Below are 23,834 nucleotides of genomic sequence, written 5' to 3'. Positions count from 1 at the left end.
CCGCACACGGACGGTCCGCGCCTCTGCAACCAGCTCACGATGCCGAAGAAGGACCTCACTGAGCGCATCGCCGCTCTCAGTGAGAAGCTTCAGACCAAACACGGAGCTATAGGCCAAGTCTTCCATCCAGCATCCTCGCTTGACGTCAACTTCATTGCTGACACGTGGCCATACCATTCCGACGATGCAGACATTTCGAAGATCTTCGCCAAAGCGTTGACCAGAACGACTGCAGGCGCAACAAACGAGACTATCAAGTCACCGACACACGTCATCCCAACCGTAATCAGCCGCCTAGGTTTCTACCAGTGCCAGTATCAACAGGTCGACGAGGCCTTCTCAACGGCCTTCATCGCTACAATGGCCCTCGAGCTCGCGGCTTCCGGTGGGCGGACGATCAAAGCCTCTTTCAACGACATCCGGCCACAGCATCTTGTGCTGAGTTACAACATCCTCAAGTCACATCGTTTGCTGAAGACATGGATGGACTTTACACCTCAGCTCGGGATCAGCTGCCACCTTCGCGACTCCCCTAAAGACGATCGAGACGCCCAAGAACAAGAAAGACGACACGACGAACTCATCCACACGGCAATCAATGTGATGCTTCGCTGGCACTTTCGTCGAGCTCGAGAGAGTTGGCTGAAACCTAAGAGACACCGAGATGAGGATCCCAAATTCCAGTGGGAGCTACTTCGGGGCCTGACGGAAGGTCCTACCTGGCTCGAGGCTGGTCCTAGCGGTCCCGTCCCCTGGCTGCCATCTTACGGCGAAATTTCGAGACGCGACATCAACAAGCACGAGCAAAAGCAACTCATCGTGAAGGCGGCAAGCAAGCATCAGGAAAGGTTGACTGCCCACGCCAAGACTCAGGGGCAGAAACCATTTGTTCTCTCATCGTTTCACAAGTCGGTCATCGACTCAGTGGCTTATCTCAATGAGCCTCAAAAGGTATGCGGTCAGGATCTGTACGGTCGGGACATCAGCACCTTGGGTCCAGGAAGGATCGTATCCTACGCCGTGATGGACGCCTATTTCGGGCTCGTCTCCCGGACTCACACTTCGGATCGCTACAAGATTCTCGATACCGCCCTCGTCGACGCGCTCACAATGCTCGACTATGACGAAGTTGCTCCCAAGATGGGCCTGCCACAGGAATCTTCAATGATCTCATCAGGTCAGACAGCACCGGAGCTTCTCCTGCTGCCAATGCAGCTCTTCAAAAAACACTGGTCTATCCTCGCCATCGACACCAAGCACAGCCGAATGGACTATTTCGATTCCCGGCGCACCCCAGAGGCTTCGAAGAAAGCGTTCAGCGTGGGACGGAAGCTGCTGGAAGGGGAGCTGAAGCACTTCAGTACATGGCAAGGCCAGCTGCAGAGCCCGAGCCAGGATCTGGCTGGATCGCAGTCGTGGGTGGAACATGTCGACGATCGCTTCCCTCAGCAGACGAACGCATACGACGGTGGGGTATTTGCGGCGCAAGCAGTCAGGCAGCTCTGCACGGCATACTTGTCTTCCGCCGACTTCAGCCAGCAAGAGTGGCTAGTCGATCAAGACGCTGCTGATGCGCTGCGTTTTAAGATGTTCTTCGAGATCACCGCCAGGCAGCTTGACGCAAATTAGATTCGTTTCAGCTATCGATTCGATGCGCACGCATTGACTGGCCACGGACGAAGCCACCGAGAAGAAAGTCGTCGATGAGGAAGTAGCCGCCGACCTCGAAGCCTTTGAAAGGAAGTCATCGAGGAGAATGTCCGCAAACGGGGGTATGAATCGGGAATCGACATGGACGAAGCCCGCACCTTCAAGGATGCCTACATAGAGGGGTTGAGATGGCAAAGGATCGTCTAGTTCGATCGCGAATTGCAGATGCTAACACAGATGTGTAACGAGATGCGTCGTCAGCAATCCAGAGTCGAGAAAGTTTATATCATCGCAATGAAAGCATCTAGTGGTATACGAGTCCATTCATTGCTGCTGTGTGAACATGAGCCGATTCTCTATATCTTCCACCTCTAGAGACGAGTAGCCTTGTAGAAGCTAGCATACATGTTAACGTTGTCAATCGGCTTGCCCGTCTCCCTAATGTGAACAGGCTCGACCCGGAAGCCCATCTTTTCGAACCTCTGGTTGTACCAGGGTCTCTTCGCTGCGCTTCTGTAAAACACCATGCCACCCTTCCTGACGACCCGCGAGAGCTCGCAGATCTCGCGGTCGAGGTCGGACACGGTCTTGTCTTCGTCCTTGCGGGCCTGTTTGATCGTCGGAGCGGGTTGACTTTCGGGGACGGGATCGAACCAGTCCATGTGGTCCATCGTAATGGCCCTCGTCAGCGCGCCATCTTCGAAGCCACGCAGCACGTTGACGATTGAATCCGTGTGCAGGCGGAACGAGTCGAGTCCTTCCTCCAGCGCCTGCTTCTTGAGGGCCGCAAATCCATCCGGCTTGAGATAGAGCGGGCAGGATTGCTTGGTGTACTTGTGCATGAGGCAGAGCTGGTAGTGGTAGTTGTCGTTCTTGATGAGACTGCGACTGGGGATCGAGTCGAGGGTGTCGATGGCAAACTGTTCCGCGGATACTCCTTCGTTGAGGAAGATCTGGTACTGGTTCATTGGCACGCCCAGAGCGTTCCAGAGGAAAGCGGGGTTGGAGAGGAACAGGCGGATGAGGGGTTTGTTGATCAACGTCGAGCGGAGCTTCTTGTTCCACACATCCTGCTGTTCCTCGACCGAGTTGGCGGTGCACATCTTGGCCACCCAGCGTCGGACACCGGTGATGGTGAAGGCGTACTTGGCCAGACGCAGCGCGTGGCCGGAGTAGCCGCGGAAGTAGAACGCCGTCTCAAAGGCGCGCGTGTTGAGGCGCCAGAACTGGTAGGCGTGCGAGGAGAGGTAGGGCGAGATCTTGGAATCGAGCAGCTCGCGGAAGTTGTCGATACGCCCTTCACCGAACATGGCCCACATCTCGTCATACGTCAAGGAAGCGATGCAGGCGAGCTTGAGTTCGAGCAGATGACCCTGGCAGGGGTTCATGTCGACCGCGTGGATGCGGCGTGGCTTGCCAGCCACAGCGTAGTGCAGCGCGTTGTCACCGGCAGAGGTGATGCACAGGATCGAGTCGTCCCGACCGAGGTTGATGTGCTGCATGTCAACGTAAGGGTCCTCCCACGTGAAGCCGTAGATCCAGGTGCGGAACATGTCACTGAACTCGTTGTCGACGAAGGGAAGACGCCACTGTCGCTTCTGGTAGTGGAACGAGCTGAGAGGGATGTGCGGGCCGAGGTCGAGCTTCAGAGGGCGGTCCGAGTCGGCATCGCTCTCGTTGGTCGCTTCCGAGACCCTGCGGCGGAGAAACCGACGGGTGGGCTCGAAACGGCTGCTGGCGTCCTCACAAGCGTCGATGCCGGTAGCGATGGCAGTGCGACCTTTGGAGGAGATCTCGTCGTCGTGGAGATAGGCAAGCTCGGGAAAGGAAGGCGGCACGACCACGCGGTTGCCCGACTCGACCTCGAAAGCCTGGATCGCCTTGGTAGTGTCACGCTCGCGCGAGACACCGAGCCAGATGTAGTAAGGAATGCGAACAATCAGAGGGATGATGAAGTTGTTGCGACCGTTGTAGCACTTGATGGTGCCAAACTTGTGCTCGAGGTAGTCACGGCGGGCAGGGTGCAGCTCGATGTGATCGAGGGAGAACCACATGCTCCAGAACCATCGGCTGAGCCAGCCGCACTGGCGACGGGTGTCACCACCGATCATAGGGCTCTTGCTGGTAGGAGCGCTCTTGCCAGAGACGTAGAAGTCAACGACACCAAAGACACCGGTGACGGGGTCGAGGAAGTCGTTGATGCGGTCCAGGACGGCGTAGAAGGGAGGAATCATCGAGATGGAGTAGCTGCAGGTGAAGAGATCGACCTTCTGACCGGCAGCGAGACCAGGCATGTTGAACTGGCTAGCGTCCTGGCACAGCACTTGAACGTTCTTGAAGCCTTTGGCGGCGAAACGCTTGCGGGCGACCTCGAGAAGAGGCTCACACAGGTCGATGAGGTAGACCTGGGCGAGCTGGTCGATGGGAAAGTGCTCGTTCATCTGTTCGATGTTCCAGCCGGTTCCACCGCCAATGTCGACCCAGATAAGGGGCTTTCCGGGATTCGTGGCCTGCATATCACGAAGCTGGGCGGCACACAGCTTGAGCATGGTGGTTCGGCCCTTGAGAAGACCGGAGCGGGTCGCATCGTAGACTGCCGAGAGTTGAAGAAGCGAGGTCAGCAGGCGGCTCCTGTATGTTCAAATAGCAGCCTTTGTCAGGGCAGAGTGGTGTGTGACTTACCGGAAGCTTGGTTTTGGTAGAACTTGTCGAGGCGCTCGGCCTGGTTTGAAGTCTTGCCGAGGGGCTGGAGGAAGCAAGTGTAGCTGAAGACGAGGATGTCACGGACCTTCTGGCTGACAGTAGCGGCGAGACCAACAAGAGTGACAAAGGCAGCGGCTACAGCGAGCGAGTTGACAAGCGAGGCAGGAGCGTAGGAGTAGATGTGGGCCAACGGCGTAGCAGCCACACGCTGCTCGACGAAGTTGAACATCTTCAAGCACCGTCGATACTTCGGAAGGGCTGAAAGTGTGGAGCAAGGGAGAGACCGAGGCTAATGAGGTTTGCAACGCTCAGAGCGCAGTGACTGCACAGGTGATACTGGGAGGCGAGTCAGAGCTGCTGTTCGCGGGGGCGGAGAGGGATGTATCGCAGCGTTGAGCGGTGATGAGGAGGGGAAGGTTGGGTTGAACACGGTCCAGGGAGACGGGACAGACACGATGAAGTGGTGGTGGTGGTTGGTGGAGAGGGGCAACGCCGGACGCTCGATCTTCTTAAGGAGAGGAGGATCTCGGCAGAAAGCGGTGGGCGTGGCGTGTCTTGTCTTTGAAGCCCAGGAGGCGGGATGGGCGTGAGTGAAGGCTGCACAGCTCAGGCACATGAAGCTCGTTGAAAGCAAGCAACAAGAGCTCGTCGGACGACACGGCTTCGCTGTTCATGTGCCGGGCTGGGAGAGCAACACTTGTGTCGCACATGAAGTATGCACGACGTGGACCCCGTCAGAAGAACTTTGCCGACACCAAATTAAGCTTCGGGTTGAATGCCTAGCTACTCAACAAAGAAGCTGCACGCACAAGCCAGTCTGTCCGATTCTTCCTGTCGTGCAGTGTTGCCGGTCCGCGTTGATCTGCGTGCCTTCTCAGCGTCGTCGCAGCCCGAGTTTGTCTCGAGAGCTGGGCCGATCCGAGCACATCTGCAGCTGTAGCCCATCGTCTCCTTCGCGAGGCGGCAAAGACCTCAAGCGAGCGAGAGAGCTGTGCAGACATCAGTCCCCAGAGCGTGATCACTTTCTCCCATCGCTGCAAGCTTTTCCTGCCAGCTGAAAGGAATGTAGCTGGCATTCAGCCATGGGGAGGGCTCGATTGGCCAGCGGTTGCCCGGTAATGGGAGGAGCGGCGACCAAGAGCCAAGCTGTACGAGGATGGAACGTGCGGTGGGGTCTAAATTGCTCGCAGGCGCGAGTCGGCTACGGACTGGCTGTCGCTTGTCACAATCATGCAGGCAAGGGGGTCCTTCTTCTTGCTTTGTGGGTTCTGGGGTCGAGATCTGCATCAGTGAGCCGCCTGCCGCTTGGTCGAGCAGCTGGGATAAGACCTTGCCTGACTATACCTCGTCCGCTTGACGCTGACCTTTGATCAGCCGGTCAATGTCAAATAAGTCCCCCTGTGAGCTTCACAAGGGCAATATGACAAGGGCACGGTGGCAGCAGCTTGTCTGATGTCCCTTCTGATATCCGACCCACGACAGCGGAATAGGGTTGAGCGAGGCGCAGTGTGACACGAGGGCGTTGTTCGTGCATTTCAACTTTTTTTTTGAAAAGAACAGCACGTTCGCTCGGCAGCTGGACATTTGTGGCCCGTGCTAAGAAGAACGTGTTCGTTCAGAATTCGCCGCCCGCTCAGCTGCCACGACCCTAGCCTTGTCCTACCTGCCTCGCCTTGCCGCCAGTAGCGAACAAGGTTGTGTGGGGAACTGGCCGCCCATCTCGGCATCTCTTCGTCGCTTCGACGGTCAACGGCCGAGTGAAGACGAATCTGCAACTGCTATCGGGCGTCGCTCGCTGATCTGGATCAGATTCGATGCGATGGAGCTTGGCGCAACAGGGGCGATTGAACGCCGGCTGTGGATTGACATGTGTCCTTCGCCTGGACCCTTGCCGCCTGTCAGCAGAGCTTGTGCACAAAAGTGCTTGCAGACCACCGAGGGGTTTTCTTAAAATGTCAGGCCTTCACAAAGCACATTTTTCACAAATAACGCACAGATCTGGCAAATCGGCTCCGAATTGAGAGAAGGTCAGCCGAGCAGGTCCAACGCTCACGCACCTCCAGCACTCGCTCTTCTCCTTCATCACCATCGTGAACGTAGCTGAGCTCCCAGACCCACACCATGGAGATCGACTTCGCCAACCGCGAACAAGCCTCTGAGGCGGGAGGCGAACCAATCGCTTTTCCCCTCCTTCAGCTCATCAGCGAGGCTCGAAACGAGCACGGTCTGCGACAGCAGGACTATGCTCGCTACCGACGATACTGCGCCTCCAAGGTGCATCGACTGCGAGAGCTCCTGTCTGTGACCCATGCGGACGCCTCACACAAGGCAGATGGCAAGAAATCAAAGGGAGCCAAAGGTCCTCGAGGCAAGAAGCCCAAGAAGGCGCAACAGGCTGCAGCGCAAAGAGCCGATGCAAAGGGCCACGGAAACGTCTTCACCGCTAAGAAGCTCGATGTCGCCCAAGTCGCCGATGCTCGTCCTGCTCATCTCCTCCTGTTCGAAGCCGAGCGCGCCTGGGCTTACTCACAGGAGCTGCGCAACGACGCCTTCGACGAGGAAGCCGACCCTCAGCTGCGCAAACGCGGCATCTCGAGGCACCGACGTGCCGAACAATGGTCCGAATCTCTCCACAAGCTCATCCAGGCCCTGTCTGCTCGATTCGACGTTTACTCTCGTGCCGAGACCGCTGCCTACCTGCTGATCACCAAAGCAACCACCGCCTTCGACCGATCTCAGTGGGAAAAGGCCCTCGAGCTGCTCTCTGCCAGCCGCAAGCTGCTCAACACCATCGCTACCAACAGCCCCACTAGCCGTGCCGAGGCGCTGGCTAACAGCTTTGTCGATGCAGGCGAGGCTCAGATGCGATACTCGGCTTACCAGCTCGGCGATTCCGAGCAAGATATGGACAAGATCGCCACCTCCATCGCTACAACTGAGGTTTGCCAGAAGGTGCTTCCCGAGTACGCTCAGCTTGAACAGGAGCTAGCCTCCGCCAAGGCCAAAGCAGGTGGTGGACAGAAGCAAGCACTCTCCCTCAGCTGGCACCGACACGAGATCCCCGTCCGCAACCCAGAACTGCTCGACACTATCGTTGCGGCTCAAGCCGAGGAGGCGGCTCTCCGAGACTCGGTCATGGTTGAGGCTGTCAGCGATCGGGACGCTGACGCTCGGGCTGCTGCCCAACGCAAAGCTGCGCCAGCCAAGAAGGAAGAAGGCAAGCGTGTACGCCTCTCGCACGCTCAGCGCAAAGCCAAGAAGCGCGAGATCGCCCAGGGCGAATCGTCTGCTGATGGCGCCCGCAACGCTACCACTTCGACCGCACGACTGGGCAAGGGCGGACGCACCGAGCTTGACCCCTTCGACCGCGCTCTCAGTGCTTTCACCGATGCCGAAGATGTCGCCCGCAAGCTGGTCGAGGACAACGCCGAGGCGCTTGCCAAGAGCCACTCGGCTCGATACGAGACGGCTAGCAAAGATCTGCAGACCGCTCACGACTTCATCTTCTACCGTCTGCTTGCTCTTCGCGTCTGGCGCAACCTGCGTCTGGTTGCCGAAGTCGAGCGACGTGCCGAGAAGCGTGAGAAGCGTGCCATGTCCAGCGTCGAAGCGCGTCTCAAGGGCAAGGACAGTCGCTCAGCCGGCTCTGTGACGTCCAAGCGCAGCAAAAGAAGCAAGGGCAAGCAGCAGAAGCTCGACGAAAAGATTGCCCACAAGAAGGCCAACCCGCACAAGAACCCACCCGGATCGCGTGCCAAGATGCCACGCACGGGTGGACGCTCGCATGCGCGCAAGCCAGCCAGGAGCGGCACCCGGAAGCTGCGCACTCGTCAGGCTCTGGCGCGAGAGAACCGAGCTCGCGCCATCGCTGCGCAAAAGTCCAAGCGTCGTGGTGCTCGAGCTGTGCCTTCGCTCGCCAGGCTGCTCGACGCTGCCGAGACGAGCCTGGTCGCTATGGGCTCGATTGCCCTGATCGAGTCCGAGCCGGACGTTTCCAGTCTGGTTGAGGCCAAGGCGGCTTGGTTCCGCAGCGAGATTTTGCGTCATCTCGCCCGTGCCTTTTCGCTGTCTGGCGCCCACGCCGAAGCGGTGCTGCTGCTCACCCGCGCTCAGCTGTACATTCGTCAAGCTCGTCAGGCTGCCGATCTGGCCGAGGACGTCGAGGAGGAGGATGCCGACTTCCCGCCGCGTCTCAAGTCGAGCGGTGGATCCGATGCCGTCTTTGACCACTCGGACGAGGTGCTCGCCAGACTCAAGCGCGGCGTGCAGAAATCGCTGCTGAAGGCGCAGCGACAGGACAAGGGCAAGCAGGGCAAGGGCAAGGCTGGTTCGGCCATGTCCGACTCGCGTGCTGGTCAGGCGCTGAAGGAGCTCGCTCGAAAGTATATCGACTTCGACCCTGTCTCGCTGCAAGAGGCCGAGCGAGTGCCGGAGGATGTCAAGGCCGAGTACGAGCAGGAGCAGCAGGCCGGTTACACTCCTGTCGCCGCCAAGCCGCAGGCCAAGACTGTCAAAGCTCCCGCCAAGGCAAAGGAGGCGGCTCGAGTTCAGCCGGCTGCGGCTAAGAAAGCGGAGCCGGTGCAGCAGGCCGATGACGAAGCTGAGCACTTCGAAGATGATGAGGTCGACGAGGACGACGAGGACGAAGAAGAGGAAGGCGAGTTCTCAATGGCCTACGACCCCGGCAATGAAGAGGACGAGGAGGACGAGGCTGCTGAAGCTGCTGCTCAGAAGAAAGGTTGGCTCGGCGGCTGGTTCGGTCGCAAGTAGACACCTCATAGGCACATGCCTCGGCACGCTGTCGATGCAGCAATACCATCGAATCGCCTCATTGTCTGATGTGTGGATCAGGGGAGTCAGCTTTTTGTAGTGACTTCCTTAGAAAATTTGCTCACAACTTTGTCACTATATATTTACATCGGCCGCTTGGCCCTGGCAACCTTCGGCGTTGTGGCGCAATGGCTAGCGCATAGAGCTTCTAAAAAAATGGATTCAAGTGTCGAGTTCGACTCGGTTGTTTGAAATAACTCTAAGGCTGCGGGTTCGAGTCCCGCCATCGCCTCTTTTTGGAGGCGGAATTGCTTTTTTTGGGTCTTTACGGATGCACAGCAACGAGAGAAATACGCTCCGACGATTTGAAGCAAGATTGATGAGGAAATGGCCGAGAAATGGTGATTGAATATTTTGGAAAGATGGTGTGAGTAGTCGACGAGGAGGCCTCGTGGCGCTCGTGGGAGGGGCCCAAGCTCATTCAGGTGGGAACAATGAGCTGTCAATCGTACTGAGCACCTGCATGCGTAGAGCAATGACGGAGGGTCTGAGCGCTGAGGGTACCGATGAAGTTGGCGATGGCAATGCCTACAGCCGCAGCATTCGGGTTCAGGACAAAAGCTGCCCCGAGCAACAGCCGAGAACTGAAGTACATGAGCGGATTGAACCCTGTCGCTTGCTGAAAGGCTTCAATGCGCAGGCGACGATCAGCGTGCTCCCTGATGACGAGCAAAGGCGATGGCCTAGGAGCAAAGGCGTTGCGAAGGACTGTATGTCAGAACATAGGCTTTCAGGGGGCGTAGCCTGACTTTAGCGTGGGGGTCGCGTGTGGGATGTCAAAGGGCTCAGTGTCGGTGTGGAGGTTGAAAGGCCAAAAAAGAAGGGTCCAAGATGTGATGTGACGTGCACCCTTCGTGCTCACCTTCTACCAGCATATCACGGCATCCGTTCCCTTTCCGACATCAGAAGGAGCTCTTTGGGCTGACCTGGACTGCACGAATCATCTGCACTTGAAGCGACTTCCCTGGCTCTCACGCACACAGTAGACCTTTCAAGATTACAGCAACGACATCGAACAACAAACGGCGAGAGGGCCCGTCATCACTGCCCTCGTTCCGCATCTCCTCACCGACCTCTTCCGACTCGGAACTAGAATTAGACACCTTCTCTACCGCAGACGACAGGATAGACCGCGCATCCTCGCACAGAGAGTACGGAGGAGCGAGAGGAGTCGGCGCGACGAAGATGACAGATCCAGCCAGCGCGGCTGTGGATTCAGCCGCGGCCTCAAATGGTGTCTCGAATGGCAAGAAGACAAATCAGCTCGCCGACCTGGACCGCTTCAACCCGCTACGCTCCTCCACAGACAACGAAGACGATGATGATGATCACGACGATCTCCGCCCGCTGGACGACTCGGAGCTCAGTTCGGCCAGCTACCTCGCGCGGCTCGCCGGTGTAGCCTGCCTGCTAGGGCTGCAATTTGGGTGGGACACGGGCATCGCAAGCGGTATGTTGGTTGCGATTCATGCCGATCTCGGCCACGACCTAAGTGAGGGCGAGCAGGAGCTCATAGTCAGCGCCACGACTGTAGGAGCGATTCTCGGCTCGATAGTTGCTGGCAGGATGGCCGACTGGCTTGGTCGCAAGAAAGTCATGGTAGGCGCAGGGATTCTGTTCCTCCTGGGCGCAATGGAGCAAGCAGCGTCGCAAGTTGTCAGAGAGCTCGTTCTTGGAAGGGTACTGGTGGGACTTGGCGTTGGAATGGCAAGCATGGTGGTGCCCACCTATCTGGCGGAAATCGCACCGACCAAGGTGCGCGGGAGAATCATCGGCATCAATAGTCTCCTCATCACCGGTGGTCAGGTGATCGCATACCTCATTGACGCTGCATTCTACAATCTTCCTCATGGATGGAGATGGATGGTCTTGGCTGGTGGAGTACCTGCTATCTTCCAGTTGATCGGCATGATCTATCTGGACGAGTCCCCACGCTGGCTGGTTGCACGAGGCCGCATCATCCGAGCTCGACACGTGCTGCAGCGTATCTATCCGCGAGCCAGCGTGCGGGCCATCGACAACGAGATTGAGCGGATAGCACGCAGCATGGAAGGCACGACACAACGCGATGCAGTCGATCCCGATTCCGCACACGCTGCCGACCGTCAGGCAGAGCAGCAACCCCGGAGCGGATCAAACGATCTCCAAGCAACATTAGGCAGAGTAGCTGCAGCGCCAGCACAGCTCACCTCCTCGGCACGCCAAACGACCACTGAGGTCAAGAGCAAGCTTAGTCTGCTTCTCCACCATCATAGGAGACCGCTGATCATCTGCTGTACTCTCCAAGCAGCTCAACAGCTCGTGGGATTCAACAGTCTCATGTATTTTTCGGGGCGGTTATTGCTTATGGCTGGCTTCGTGCTCAATCCGAACGCAGCCGCTGTCGGCATTGCGATCGCCAACTTCGTCGGCACCCTCATCGCCATGAGATACATCGACATCTGGGGACGTCGCAAGCTGCTGCTCTACACCACCGCAGCCATGACATTCTTCCTCTCCCTCGTCGCAATCGGGTTCAGTCAGATCGATCTGGGCCCTATTACCGGCGGTCCTCCCACCACCACCACCACCACCACCACCACCACTCCTACCTCAGCATGGCCCTACCTGACACTCGCCTTTATGATCCTCTTCACGCTGTCCTATGCGCTCGGCCTGGGCATCGTACCATGGCTCATCCAGTCCGAAATTTTCTCCGGTCAAGTACGCGGCGTCGGCGCTGGCCTAGCAACAGCCACAAACTGGAGCACGAATCTGTTGATCTCATCGACATTCCTGCACATGGTCAAGTGGATTCGTCCGCAAGGATGTTTTGGGCTGTTCAGCGTGGTGGCTGCGCTCAGTTGGGCGTTCACCTACTGGCAGCTGCCCGAGATGGCCGGTGTCAGTCTGAGCGATGTCGGCGGTGAGGCGGAGAGGGAGGTGTATCGGGCTGTGCCTGCGGAGGAGGAGAGCGACTAACCGCTCCTCGTAATTCAGTGTCACAACCAGCATATGTCGCAACGAATTTGTTTTGCGGGTCTATGAATCTTCGTCCTCGTCTTCGTCGACTGCGAACCTGGGCGGGCGGTTGGCGTCGTACTGAGGCGCCCGCTGTGGCTGTCGTTCCTGTGGTAGATCCGCCGGGGACTTCGATCGACCCAGCGGGCCCGAGTGATACCCCGAGTCCGAAACGTTCGACTGTCGTGGCTGCGCTCTGACCCCTGGACCCGCATACCGACTCTCATCCGTGCCATCCGTCCTCATCGATTCGTCCTCCCCTCCTCCGCTCCTTGACCTTTCTCCTGCGCTCCACCCATCCAACCTATCCGGCAGATCAGGCATCAACATCCACCGATTCCTCGCTCCCAGTTCGCTCTGTCTCTTCCCCTCGGCTTCCACCTCGCTCGGCGCTCTGAGCGCTTTCAAATGGCTAAACGCAGTCCCGAAGAACCCGCGCAATTCGGCGACCTCGTGTGCGCTGATGTTGTGCATCTGCAGGTGGACCGAATTGACCATGGCTACGCCGGAGAGGATCTTACTTTGACGCGCCTCGCGGATGTCTTTGAGCAAGGATCGGACGCGGGAGGAGTTGGGAATGTCGTCGGCTGCGCCGGAGAGGAGGGCTTGCGAGACGCCGATCCAGTGGTGCGGGAGAGGTGCGAAGCCTGGTTGGGTGGTTTCGTGCTTCAGGGATTCGGTGAGGGCGTCCACGGTGAGCCAGGTGGGTGGGACGAGGATGGCCTTTTTGCGCTTCTTGAGGTGTAGAGCTACCCATAGCGGGACGGAGACGGGCGTAGGTGGTCGGAAGGGCCCGTAGATGCCAGAGAGGAGTCGGACGCGGTCGATCGAGGTGAGAGGAACGATGGTCAGGGATTCCAGGGTGGTGGAAGCCAGCTCGAGGTCGGTGAGAGTGTTGCCGCGCGTATACGAGGATGTGCTTAGCGAAGTACTGGCAATGCTGCCTATCGAGGAGGATGCGACGGACGCCATCGTGGATGAGGGGATGACGATGATGAGGCGGAAGGAAGATCAGGTTGCGGAGTGTTGGTCTCTGTCACTTTTTCTGGAAAACGCGCGCGCTGCTACTCAACGCGACCCACTGCATCGGGTGGCCGTGATCAAAGCCCGCCTTTCCAACCTCGGGCGCCCACTTATCGGCTGGAACCCACACACTTGGCAGTATGAATCGCTGTCCACGATTGCAACTCCACTCCCAATGACGAGAGATTCAAGCAATGCCCTCCCGTCCTCACCGCGACAGCCAGCGATACGCAAGATCGGGCGCAGCACATCTACGGAGTGGGGTGTAAAAATCAATAGTAGCCGAGGCAGTGCCAAAACAAGGCGGTCAACTTCAGGGTCCAAGCGGTGTCAGCAACGCGGAGAGCATCTCCTCCTCGCCTCGGATCGATCTTCCCGCGCGCCTACCAACACACACGTCCTCCGTCTCTTTCGGGTGCTTTTGGTCGTTCTTTGGCGGCTTCACTGCTTCGTATCGCCAACACCGGGCAACCTTCTGCTGCGCGCTCGATCGTCGTGCACCTGGGCCGCGGCGCTGAAGCGGTCGCCACCCGACTCGATCAGGACGTCTTCTAGGTGGTAACGCATTCGCGCCTCCGCCACGATGCCGACGTCGCCCACACACCGCGGGCGCTACGTCCGACGTGAGGCCTCTTCCTCCTCTCGGTGGCGCGCACTCTACCATCGCGGTCACTCCTACATGTCACGCGCGTGGTCCGGCTTCCTCTCACTCCCACCCGAGCAACGGTACATCCTCTACCTCGTCGTAGGCATCAAGTTCCTCATCCTCGGGGTCGTCCTATACATCGGACCCGAAGTGATGTTTGATACGACGGCGAAGCTTGCCATTTGGTTTGGGAGTCAGACGTTTGGTGCTGCGCTTCTGATCGCTTTGGTGGTGATCGTCTCCTTTCCGCCGCTGATCGGGTACGGCACGTGCATCACGCTCTTCGGTTTGGGATGGGGGGTTCATTCCCCCGCCAACGCAGATCATGGAGAGCTGAATGGGAATCTGTTCTATGCTTGGGCACTGGCGAGTGTCGCCTGCCTGTTGGGGGCCAGTGTGTCGTTCGTCGTGCTCAGATGGGCAATCACGCACCACGCCAAACGAGTCTCCTGGATCTCTTCCGCGCTGGACGATCCCAAATACGCAGCGCTCACCACCGCCGTCCGAAGTAGAGGACTCAGCATGGCCATCCTGATCAGGTTCTGCCCTTTTCCCTTCGCCTACTCGAATCTCTTCTTCGCAAGCCTACTGGACGCTGTTCCATATCGCCACTTTATCGCCGCTACAGCGCTCATCACGCCCAAGCTCTTCCTCCATGTCTGGCTCGGAACGCGCATGTTCGTGCTCATGGACCGTGATCAGCGCGCGCAGCTGGACGGGACAGCGAAGGCGCTGAATGTGGTCTACATCGCCGTAGGTGGTGCGGTGGGTGTGGCGACCAGCTGGTTTGTCTGGCGCGAGACGAGCAAGGTCCTGGATCAGATCGAACGGGAACAGGCCGCAGAGAGGCGCAACGGCGCAGGAGGAGGGGAGGGGAGGGAAAGGAGCGGCTCGCCGTACAGGGACACACCCGATGCAAACAAGGCAACTCCGCCGTTCGTGCTCGATCTCGGCGTCGGATCGGACGATGAGGAGGACAGACCCGGGCTCAAACGCAAAGATAGTGCTCGACAGAGCTTGCTCCCGAGATGATACGAATGCACATGCTTTTGCTGATGTCGGACGTTGTGCTCGTTTCACATGACTGCGCTGAGGGGAATGCGAAAGCGATCTGGGTATGATTGAGATGATGGAACAATGCAATGAGTTTTTCATACAGCAGAGTGAACCTTCTTCGACGCATCTATGCACTCTGCACCTTCTCGGCCTCGCCCGCATGTTCGACAGGCTGGCCCACCAGCATCGACTGGCGCTTGATCATGCTCGCCGCCGACGGCTGGCTTCCGAGCTTCATGCTGTCGAAGCAGTCGGCGTAGATCGAGTAGGACTTGAACACGCTGTCGCGGTTCGGGCTGCGCGCCTTGCGGGGTCGTTCCGAAGCAATCGCCAGGCCTTCGCTCGTGTCATCATCGTCCTCCGTCGCTGAAGCTTCTGCCTGTGCCTCGTCAGCAACGGTGATGAGGTCGCTCGAGATGTCGCCAGCGCTGTGCGAGTCGTCGAGCTGCGCGTAGTCCTCGCTGTCGACGCTCTCCGACAGGACGATGCGAGGGGTGGCTCTCGTTGATTGAGAATCGGCGGAGATCTCGTTCTCCAGCTGGGTGTCGGCAAAAGCGTCGGCCTGGCTCGACAATGCCTCTGCATCGTCGGTCGTGGTCTTTGCTGAAGATGGCTCGCCGCTTTCAAGGACCTTTGCGACGTCCTGAGCGCCACCGAAAGCCGATAGTCCGTCCAGACCGACGATGGTGAGTGGCCTGCCTCGACCTCCGCGACGAGATCGTACAGGGAGCTCGGCTAGCGGCTCGTCCTCTTCAGCCTCGTCACCGATGGAACCGCTTGCCTGATGCTGCGTCGCCACGCCCAAAGTCGTCGAGTTAACAATGTGGTCGGGAAGCGATCCCTCGCCCGACGATAAAGACGCTCCGCGAGCGCGGCTCGCATCCAAGGGCGTGAGGTAGGCATCTCCATCGGTGCCCTGCACCAATGCTTCTGCGCTGCTTCCGCTCTCGACGCCCAGAACTTCCCTGTCCCCTACAGGCTCTAGATAGGCCTGTGTCTGCACCTCGGGCTCGGACCCAGCCTCCGCCTCGAGCTCCGGCTCCAGCTCCGGCTCCGGCTCGGGCTCGGGCTCGGGCTCGGGCTCAAACAGCCACTCGTGCATCGTGACAATGGTCTTGACCACATTGGCAGCCTTGCCCAAATTGCCAAAGCCGATCGCAACCTGCGACGGTCCGGGCGGTGGATTCAGCAGCGAAGTGCCAAAGACGAGCGCGACATTGTGCGCAAGCATCTTGTTGACCTCGCCCTCCTCGACAACGCGCGCCAGATGCTCTGCCGTGCGACGCAGAACGTCGAAGTGATACTTGGGCATCTTCCAGATGATGTCACGCATGGCGTAGAGTCGGTCGTCGTTTTCCATGGCGTTGGTGGCGATGAGCTCGTCATACGAGTCAAAGGTGATGAGCGGCTCGGGCAGATCGCGCAGCCAGGACTTGACGGCGCCGCAGATGGTGTGGATGTCGCTGAACTCGCCGGTAGACAGGTCGACCGATTCTGCCGGCTGCTGATCAAACGCGCGACGCAGGTTCTCGACGGCACTCTTGGAACCCGAGATTCGATAGATGCCTTGCTCACGCAAGCCTCGGGCCTCGATCTCGGCAAACATCCGCTCCACCGCCGTAGGCACAGAATGACCTTCGCGCTCGACGAGCTCTACCAGAGGACGTCCGTAGAGGGGTGCAAGCGCCGACTTGCTCTTGGACGGGATCGATCCCTTGCGTGCATCGACCGGACTTGAGATGGCGTACTCCTTTGAAGCCTTCTCGATATGGCTGACCCACTCCGCCAGCTCTGCAGCATTGCTCGTCTGCAACAGATACTTGGCGCCTTCCTGCGAAGTTAGGTGGAACACAAACGAGCGCTGCGCGTTGTTCCAGATCGAGACGCGAGCACCGCCGAGGCCAGCGATGATCGAAGGCTTCTGCAGCGGAGTCAGACGCATCAGCTCCGGGACCGACTTGGCCGGCGTGTCTGGCTTGTCCACCGAGATGAGCGGGCGTACGGCGCCCTTGAAGAGCGCTGTCATTCGGCGGGCGCGAATGGTAGCCTTGTCAGGCGGCGGCGCCTGCGTCATGATCGCCTTCTCCGCAGGCAATGGCAAGGAGCTAGACGCAGGCGAGGTGGCAGTCGATGGGCGCGAATTGCTCGACGGCATGCTCGACACACGACTCGTGATCGGAGGACGCAGCGGCATCGATTCGAGCATCTCCAAAGCCGCTCGATCACGACGAAGCTTCTCCTGCTGCTGCTTGGAGAGGCCCGTGAGCGCTTTGCTGGAGCTACTCGGACGCAGCTTGGCGTCGGACCGAACCGGCGGCGCGTTGCGCATCTCGTTGGCGGCATCCTCGCGGAACGCTCGACGATCCCAAATGACTCGGGTGAGTGCGCTCTGCATCAGTCGCAGTCGAGCTCCGGCCAGGTCGACGAGGCCAGGGACGGTGCAAGGCGGCCGCACTCGTACAGCGCCATCAATCAAGGCCCACAGAGTGCGGCGCTTGTCGAAATCGACGAGCTCGACATCTCCTGCTGAAGTCTGCGCACTCGGGACCTTGGTGGCAGCCTCAGCGAGGCAGGCAAGAATCCAGCCAATGTCGGGCGTGCCGGAAAGCTCGGCGGCTGAGCGCATCTCCGGGGTGACATGCTTGGGCATGAGATCGTCGAGACCGTCCCCCTTGCCTCCTCGGGCCGCCGCAACGCCCTGCCAAGCTCGCAAGAAGATACGCGACTCCGATGAGCCAAGTGTGTTGACGATGGCCGATTCGACGAAAGAACCGATGGTGGGCTCGCGGAAGGGTAGGGCCGCCTCTGTCACGCCGTTCGCGTTGCCGGTGGAGCTTGCATTCTCGTCCGTCCTCAGCTTCAGCATGCGCGATCTGCAGATCCAGAGAGCGTCGAGAAGCTTGGACAGTCTCTCCTGACGTCGCTCGAGGCCAATGCCCGACTCAATAATGTGAATGGCGATCCAGCCCCGGAATAGGCTTTGAGCTGCTAGGGCATCTCGGACAGCTGATGGAAGCTTCTGCTGCAAGGCTACGGCGTTGCCGCTCCCTGCGGTCGTGCTGCCGCTGCTCGCCTTGAGGACGTCGAGCATCGTGTACATGTTGGTGACGGGCTTGTCCTCATCGCTAGGGCCGGCAGCGGTCGACTTGACGGTGTACCAGGCGGCGGGATGGCTCGCCTGCTTCTCAAAGATCTCGCTCACGACGAGCAGGTCGCGATCGACGATTTTGTCGAAGAAGACGGTGGCGATCGACTCGAGATACTCGACCAGCTCGGCCGCGTTGGCGCGGTCAAAGTCGAACTTGGGCTGGTTCTCGTCGCTGGCGACATGCACGGGCTGGCCAGCGGCGTAGCTCCGCTCCTCCTGCCTAGCGTTGGCTCCCATGACCCGAGCACCAAACATGCTTCGGAGCTGTGCCAGGGCGTTGACGATATTTTGCTGATCAGGATCTTCCGCGATGACTTCCATGCCCGGGTGACGAAGGAAGCTCCATGCAAGCTGATAGAGCACGTCATCGTCGACAAAGTCCTGCGGGAAACGATCGATCCACAGCCGCAACGTCATCACGACGCCCAGACGGATGCGGTACACCATGTCCCAGTCTGTCGGCTCTGCCTGGCTGCCTGCTGGAGTGAGTGGGATCCACGAGGGGAACTGGCTTGACGTGCGAAACTCGTCGGCGCCCGCTAGCTCTTTGCTTGCTGTAACCGCGGCGGAGAATCGCTTTCGCAGCTGTTCGAGCAGCTCCGGGGGCGAGCAGAGACTTCGGAATGTGGCCAGGAATGTACTGCGGAATGAGTCCATGTCCATAACCAGCTTGGTCTTTCGTGCCGGGGCAGCGAGCGGCTCGCCGCCATCGCTGACGGAAGGACAAGGGGGCACTGTGACGTGTCGGACACCCATGACGAGCAGATCAATCATGCGATCGAGCGTCGCCGCTTTGACGACCACCTGGACGGGCACCAAAATGTCGACGACCGAACTGCGATTGGACGCGGGCAAGCTGGATCGCTTCGACATCTGAGAGAGCGGTCGTGAGTGGCGACCAAAGTCTTGCGAGAATCGCTTGCCAGTCATCGGAGAGTTGGGAAGCGACAGATTGGCCTCTTGCACGGCGCGAAGAATCAATTCGGTTCCGATCTTGATGTCGTTGCCGCCTTGGTCTTCCCGAGTCGGCACGGGAGCGATGGTAGACCATTCCACTACGCCGCTGAACGCATCGGTGCGACTGGAGCGACCACCGAGAGAGGGCGAAAAGGCCGAAGACCGGAGGAGCGGTGACTCCGCCAGGCTGCGACGAGCAAGGGATCGCGAAGGGATGGTGGTCTGCGGGTCCTTCGAGAGGTGGATGCGCTGATCGTCGCGACGTGAAAGTTCGGCCTTGATTTGAGCGCCATCGAGCAAGGAGAGAAGTGGCAGGGGCTGGGGGAACAGCAGCGGGACGAGTGGCAAGCTAGGGTTGGCGTTGAAAGGCAGCGATTGCCTTTCGCGAACATCGAGATTGCCGAGCGCCTTAGGCTCGAGCTCGAACGAACGCTCCATGTTGTTGAAAGTGGGCGTGGAGCTCTGAGCCGCGTCTCGGAACAGCAACTGCAAGGTCGCCTGGTACTCTGCCAAGGGTTCCGAGTGCGCATCGACGCCCATGCTCGATTCAACGGCGGGTTGCTGCCAAGCAGCGCGCCATTCGTTGACCGATGTCCACAGACCGATCGCGGCATCCGCTCTGCTCGAGATTGGGAGCTGGTCACCTTCGGTTGGGGTCGACACAACAACAAGCGAGGGGCGCAATGTGCGATAGAGGGCGTTGCCGAGGAAAGGAATCGCGAGCGTTCTCTTGCCGTCTGGCAACGTGACAAAACACTCTGCTCCATCGCCGACAAAGCGGGCTCGGACATTGGCCGCCAGACCTTCCGTCCAAGAGATGCTGGAGAGGATAGGTGCCCACTCTTCCGCCACCAGCACGCGGTCCCCCTCGGCCAGGTAGCGCCATGTCTGTTCTAGGCGGGTCACTGCGCGGGAGCACAATGCGGTGCTGACGGCCATCCAGCCTGCAACGTCGCCCAGCGTGAGGAGGTAAGAGGCAATGGCAATCCAATGACGGAGCACGGAAGCGCGGTGGCGAGCCCCATTTTGAGCTGCATTCGCTGTTTCAGTGCTGCCTGCGTTTGAGCTGAGGAGATGTCCGAGGGCCAAGGTCGTGATTGGATGTGGAGACAACGAGTCGAAGCTCAGCGCGCCAACGAGCTGGCTTTCGGCCCTGGCAGCCCCGAGCAATTCGCATAGCGTGATGCTCGGGCCAATCAAGCGACGCAGAGCATCAGCATGGAAGTGTTGAATTTGTTGTGCAATCTCGAGCGGTTCCAGTCGGAGCAAGAGATCGTCCGAGATGGCGAGTGTGCTACGTAATTTCCGCAGATCGTCGCGCGTATCGTTCATGTCCTTGTCGGCCGCTAAGCTGACCCAGTCGATGGCCTCCCGGGCTTTCAAGGCATCGGCGTTGAGGATGGGCGCTTCCGATGTCGTCACCTTTGTCGATAGCTCGTCTCTTTCAAGCTGAATCAGATGGGCGAGACGTTGAACGGCTTCGAGACCCTCTGACGTCTGAGCGATGCCAGCTCGCACAGCGACGTCCAGCAACGTGGCCAATCGCGATTTGATCGCGGACGTAGAGTTGGTCGAGTCCTCCTTAGCGTTGCTGAGCAGCGCTTCTGCGCATGCGTGCACTTCCGAGATGAATTGGACAGACTGCTTCGACAGTGGCTGCGCGGCTGTTTCTCCGGTCGTGACGGACACAAACACGGCGACCACAAAAGCCTCTGCGAGTATGTCGCTAGTCCCGCTTTGCTTGACGTGGTCAAAGAAAGGCGATGCGACGGATCGCCTCACGCTGGCAGCTCGCGCTTGCTCGTTCGCTGCAGGCAGTTGCGTGGCCTGAACGAATTCGTGGGCCAATGCCGCAATGCTGCCGCTCTGAATGCGTTCCGCCCAGCTCTGGGGCGCATCGATGGCATCGACCAAGACCAGGTCGGGATGCTTTCCGGACTTGATCCAGGCTCGGTGTCCGGCGATGACTGCTTCTGCCATCGCCGGGCCAGCAGAGGGCGTTACTGGCGTCAAAGGTAGCTCGGCGGACGCAGCACCACCGGACTTATTGCTGTTCGATCGCGCGGCTGGAGGTCGTGGCCGGAGACCGGGGGATGACAGTGGCGAAGTGAGCTCTGTGCTGCTCGAGGTGGCCGAGAGGAGATCCTGCTTGCTCAGGCCACTCCTCATGAGCACGTCGACGTTGAGACCCGACTGGGAGGCGGAAGCGGTGCCGGGCACATTGCGAACGATGCCAGTAGGGAAAAGCGCCTTGACTTCGTCCGAGACGTTGCTGGGCGGTTTGTAGAAATAGACTCGGCCGTCCTGCAGCACGACACGATACGGTTTCCAGCCCTTGGAGACATCCTTTTCCTTGTCTTTGCCTTTGCCGTGATCATGGCCACTGAGCTGAGCAAGTGTGAGGCTGATGTTAGCGTTGCGGTTGACAAAGGCCTGGAAGACGGCGCCTGCGGGAAGTGGTACGGGCTCTGATGCGCTTTCCATCGACGACTGATTCGAGGAGGCAGCGGAAGCACCAAGGTTCGTGAGTCCGAGCGATGCTGCCAGGCTTGCACCCACCGCTGCACGACCCATGTCCTTGCCTGTGAGCTTGGAAAGCTTGCGCGCGTGCTTGAAATCGGTCCGTTGGCCTGCCGTTGATTGCATGTAGCTGATCTGAGGAGGAGACATGCTGTTCCAGTTGTTAGGCGATGTCTGAACAGAGGTCGTGGAGGGTTGCAGATGCGATGCGACCGAGTCGAGCTTGTTGTGTCCGACTTTGAAGCGTGGAGACGGAGCATTGGGCTGCTGAGAGGGCGTTGCAAGGGTGCCCATATCGCTAGGTCGCCAGTATGGCTGAGCACCAGGCACGCCGTGTTCACCCCAGGTCGCAGATGGTGCTGCTGATGAGGCCGTGGTGGAGGTCGGATTGCTGCCGTCATAGCCCGCTGAAGTGGAAAGCGGCGCAACGGACTGCTCAGCCAAGCTGAGGTTGTCGACGCTCCTCGAGAACTGGAGTGCAGGACTGGGCGAGCGCAGGTAGCGATTGGGGTCGGCAGACACCGGTGCTGATTGCTGCTGCTGCTGATATAGAGCGGGCACGCGCGGCAGCTCGACAGTACTATCGTGAGGAGAAGAAAGGTCAGTGCGGGCGTGCAGATCGGACTGACTTCGGCTGTACTGCGAGTAGTTGCTGCTGCTGATGGAAGGTTCTGTCCGTTGTCCTTTGGATAAGGGGCTGTGGGAGAAGTTCTTTTGAGGGACGGGCTGCTTGATGGATGCCACAGAAGATTTGCGGTCTCGGCCGATGCCGCCAAAGAAACCTCGCTTGGTGGGACTGGACACAGCCCCACCGCCGTGGGCATCCTCCGCGTAGCTCGGACGAGGAGGAGCTGCTGACCAGCTGGGATGTGAAGAAGCATTCGAATCGGTGTGTTGATGGTGGTGCTGCACGGCGCGTGGCGTCTTTTCGAGGTTGCCGCTGGGTGTCCTGCGAGACTGTGCAGAGCTGGGAGGAGCATGAGGGAAGGTGTGCTCCTGTTGCAGCTGTCGATGGTAAGAGAGGTGGTTGGTAGTGTCATCGAAAGGATCATCCTGCTGCGCTGCCGAGAGCGACGACATAGAAGTGGACGCATTGAGGTTGGAGGAGCTCGCTGAGGAGGAGAAAGGAGCTTTTGCTTTGCTAAGGAGGAAATTGAAGGTGGATTGACTGCGACCTATTGGTTGTGACGGCTGCTTGTCTTGGTGTGTCTGATGCTGCGATTGCTGGTGGGAGTGGTATTGGTGAGCATGTTGCTGGGTATAGGGATCGTGTTGATGCTTTTGCTGCGACGAGGCGGCATGCTGGCCGGCTTGATGCGATGGGAGCGGCATGCTGACGAGCGCTACTACGACGGAGCGAGGGCCAAGCCAATGTCGGTGAGGTCAGCGGACTGAGCCAGATGCTACTGCCGATCACGCTCTACGATGATTGAGACGTGGTCAAGGCTGAGCGCAGGCTTGAGATCAGCCAAAGCGCGCGCGGGTGTCTGAGAGCAGTCGGCTCGCATCCGATCCAGGTGCTTTGTCAAGTTCGGGTTGCGCACGGCTTGCTCCGAGGCTGATGTCCGGGCTATCGATCCGTCGATGTGATCTTAGGAAGAGATGCGAAGCTTACCGCGAGGATGGTGATGATGCAGAAGGGGAATGAGATGAGATGCAGCAATGGAGGGACGATGTGATCAGGAAAGAGTGGGATGCAGAGCAGCGAATCCGGTAGAAATGAAATGGGCCACGCCAGACCAACACTTGCACACGCACCACACGCAACCCACGCACACAACGCGCATGCACATGGCGCTCGCACCTTGATTTTGGCAGGCTCAGTTTCGCTACGCCCTCGAACCAATCGAGTTGCAGCTCTCTCGCACGCAGGTTGGCGCTTAGGCAGGTGAGACCCTTTTGACGTCGACTCGGCTAGCAACAGGACATCAAGCGCAAATGCGGGCTGCCAGGCGAAGGGGCTCAGCAGATACAAGACGGAGGCGGCAGCAGCATGCGTGCGAGCGAGCGGGGCCGCAGTTGAGCCGTGCATGCACCACCTTTTCCGCAGCTCTGCTCTGCGCTCTGCGCTGCCAAGGGTCTTGGTCGTCTGACGAGCCAAAAGAGCAACACACCAGAAGAAACTCTCGAGCCTAAAATTCACGTTTTCTCGACGCGACTGTTTGTTCCAGCTGAACCCTGACTCTGACTGACTGACTGACTGACACGCCTCGCTCTATTGTCTTTTGGCTCTCGTGATTCGGCAAAACGAACTCCGACTGCGCCCTGCTGGCCAAGCCTTGGCCAGCTTGGCGACGAGCT

At 59.1% G+C, this 23,834-nt stretch overlaps 7 protein-coding genes and 1 non-coding gene across 8 annotated transcripts; 5 read left to right on the top strand and 3 right to left on the bottom strand.

The window, feature by feature from the left end:
* Positions 1-39: 39 nt before the first annotated feature.
* PSEUBRA_004128 (Peptidase C48, SUMO/Sentrin/Ubl1) lies at positions 40-1,629 on the top strand (the record flags this gene model as incomplete). The annotated part of the gene is made up of 1 exon (XM_059465228.1): positions 40-1,629. One exon carries the CDS (start codon positions 40-42, stop codon positions 1,627-1,629), a length of 1,590 nt encoding a protein of 529 aa, XP_059321490.1.
* Positions 1,630-2,021: 392 nt separating this feature from the next.
* PSEUBRA_004127 (Methyltransferase domain protein) lies at positions 2,022-4,582 on the bottom strand (the record flags this gene model as incomplete). The annotated part of the gene is made up of 2 exons (XM_016437675.1): positions 2,022-4,243; positions 4,333-4,582. 2 exons carry the CDS (start codon positions 4,580-4,582, stop codon positions 2,022-2,024), a joined length of 2,472 nt encoding a protein of 823 aa, XP_016291233.1.
* A 1,892-nt stretch (positions 4,583-6,474) lies between these two features.
* On the top strand, positions 6,475-9,123 carry PSEUBRA_004126 (uncharacterized protein; the record flags this gene model as incomplete). Its single annotated transcript, XM_016437684.1, has 1 exon — positions 6,475-9,123. One exon carries the CDS (start codon positions 6,475-6,477, stop codon positions 9,121-9,123), a length of 2,649 nt encoding a protein of 882 aa, XP_016291232.1.
* A 174-nt stretch (positions 9,124-9,297) lies between these two features.
* PSEUBRA_006511 lies at positions 9,298-9,415 on the top strand. Its single transcript has 2 exons — positions 9,298-9,334; positions 9,380-9,415. It is a non-coding gene; the product is annotated as a tRNA-Arg (tRNA).
* A 953-nt stretch (positions 9,416-10,368) lies between these two features.
* Positions 10,369-12,144, top strand: PSEUBRA_004125 (General substrate transporter; the record flags this gene model as incomplete). Its single annotated transcript, XM_059465227.1, has 1 exon — positions 10,369-12,144. The coding sequence occupies one exon, from the start codon at positions 10,369-10,371 to the stop codon at positions 12,142-12,144; it is 1,776 nt and encodes a 591-aa protein (XP_059320516.1).
* A 60-nt stretch (positions 12,145-12,204) lies between these two features.
* PSEUBRA_004124 (GINS complex) lies at positions 12,205-13,155 on the bottom strand (the record flags this gene model as incomplete). The annotated part of the gene is made up of 1 exon (XM_016437677.1): positions 12,205-13,155. One exon carries the CDS (start codon positions 13,153-13,155, stop codon positions 12,205-12,207), a length of 951 nt encoding a protein of 316 aa, XP_016291230.1.
* A 634-nt stretch (positions 13,156-13,789) lies between these two features.
* Positions 13,790-14,884, top strand: PSEUBRA_004123 (SNARE associated Golgi protein; the record flags this gene model as incomplete). The annotated part of the gene is made up of 1 exon (XM_016437685.1): positions 13,790-14,884. The coding sequence occupies one exon, from the start codon at positions 13,790-13,792 to the stop codon at positions 14,882-14,884; it is 1,095 nt and encodes a 364-aa protein (XP_016291229.1).
* A 151-nt stretch (positions 14,885-15,035) lies between these two features.
* On the bottom strand, positions 15,036-22,865 carry PSEUBRA_004122 (Guanine-nucleotide dissociation stimulator CDC25; the record flags this gene model as incomplete). The annotated part of the gene is made up of 1 exon (XM_059465226.1): positions 15,036-22,865. One exon carries the CDS (start codon positions 22,863-22,865, stop codon positions 15,036-15,038), a length of 7,830 nt encoding a protein of 2,609 aa, XP_059320515.1.
* Between the last annotated feature and the right edge of the window lie 969 nt (positions 22,866-23,834).

The sequence above is a fragment of the Kalmanozyma brasiliensis genome, assembly GCF_000497045.1.
Source record: "Kalmanozyma brasiliensis GHG001 unplaced genomic scaffold PSEUBRA_SCAF3, whole genome shotgun sequence".
Taxonomy (NCBI): Eukaryota; Fungi; Basidiomycota; class Ustilaginomycetes; order Ustilaginales; genus Kalmanozyma; species Kalmanozyma brasiliensis.
The sequence above is the reverse complement of the archived record's forward strand: the minus strand, read 5'-3'. Positions and strand labels throughout refer to the sequence as shown.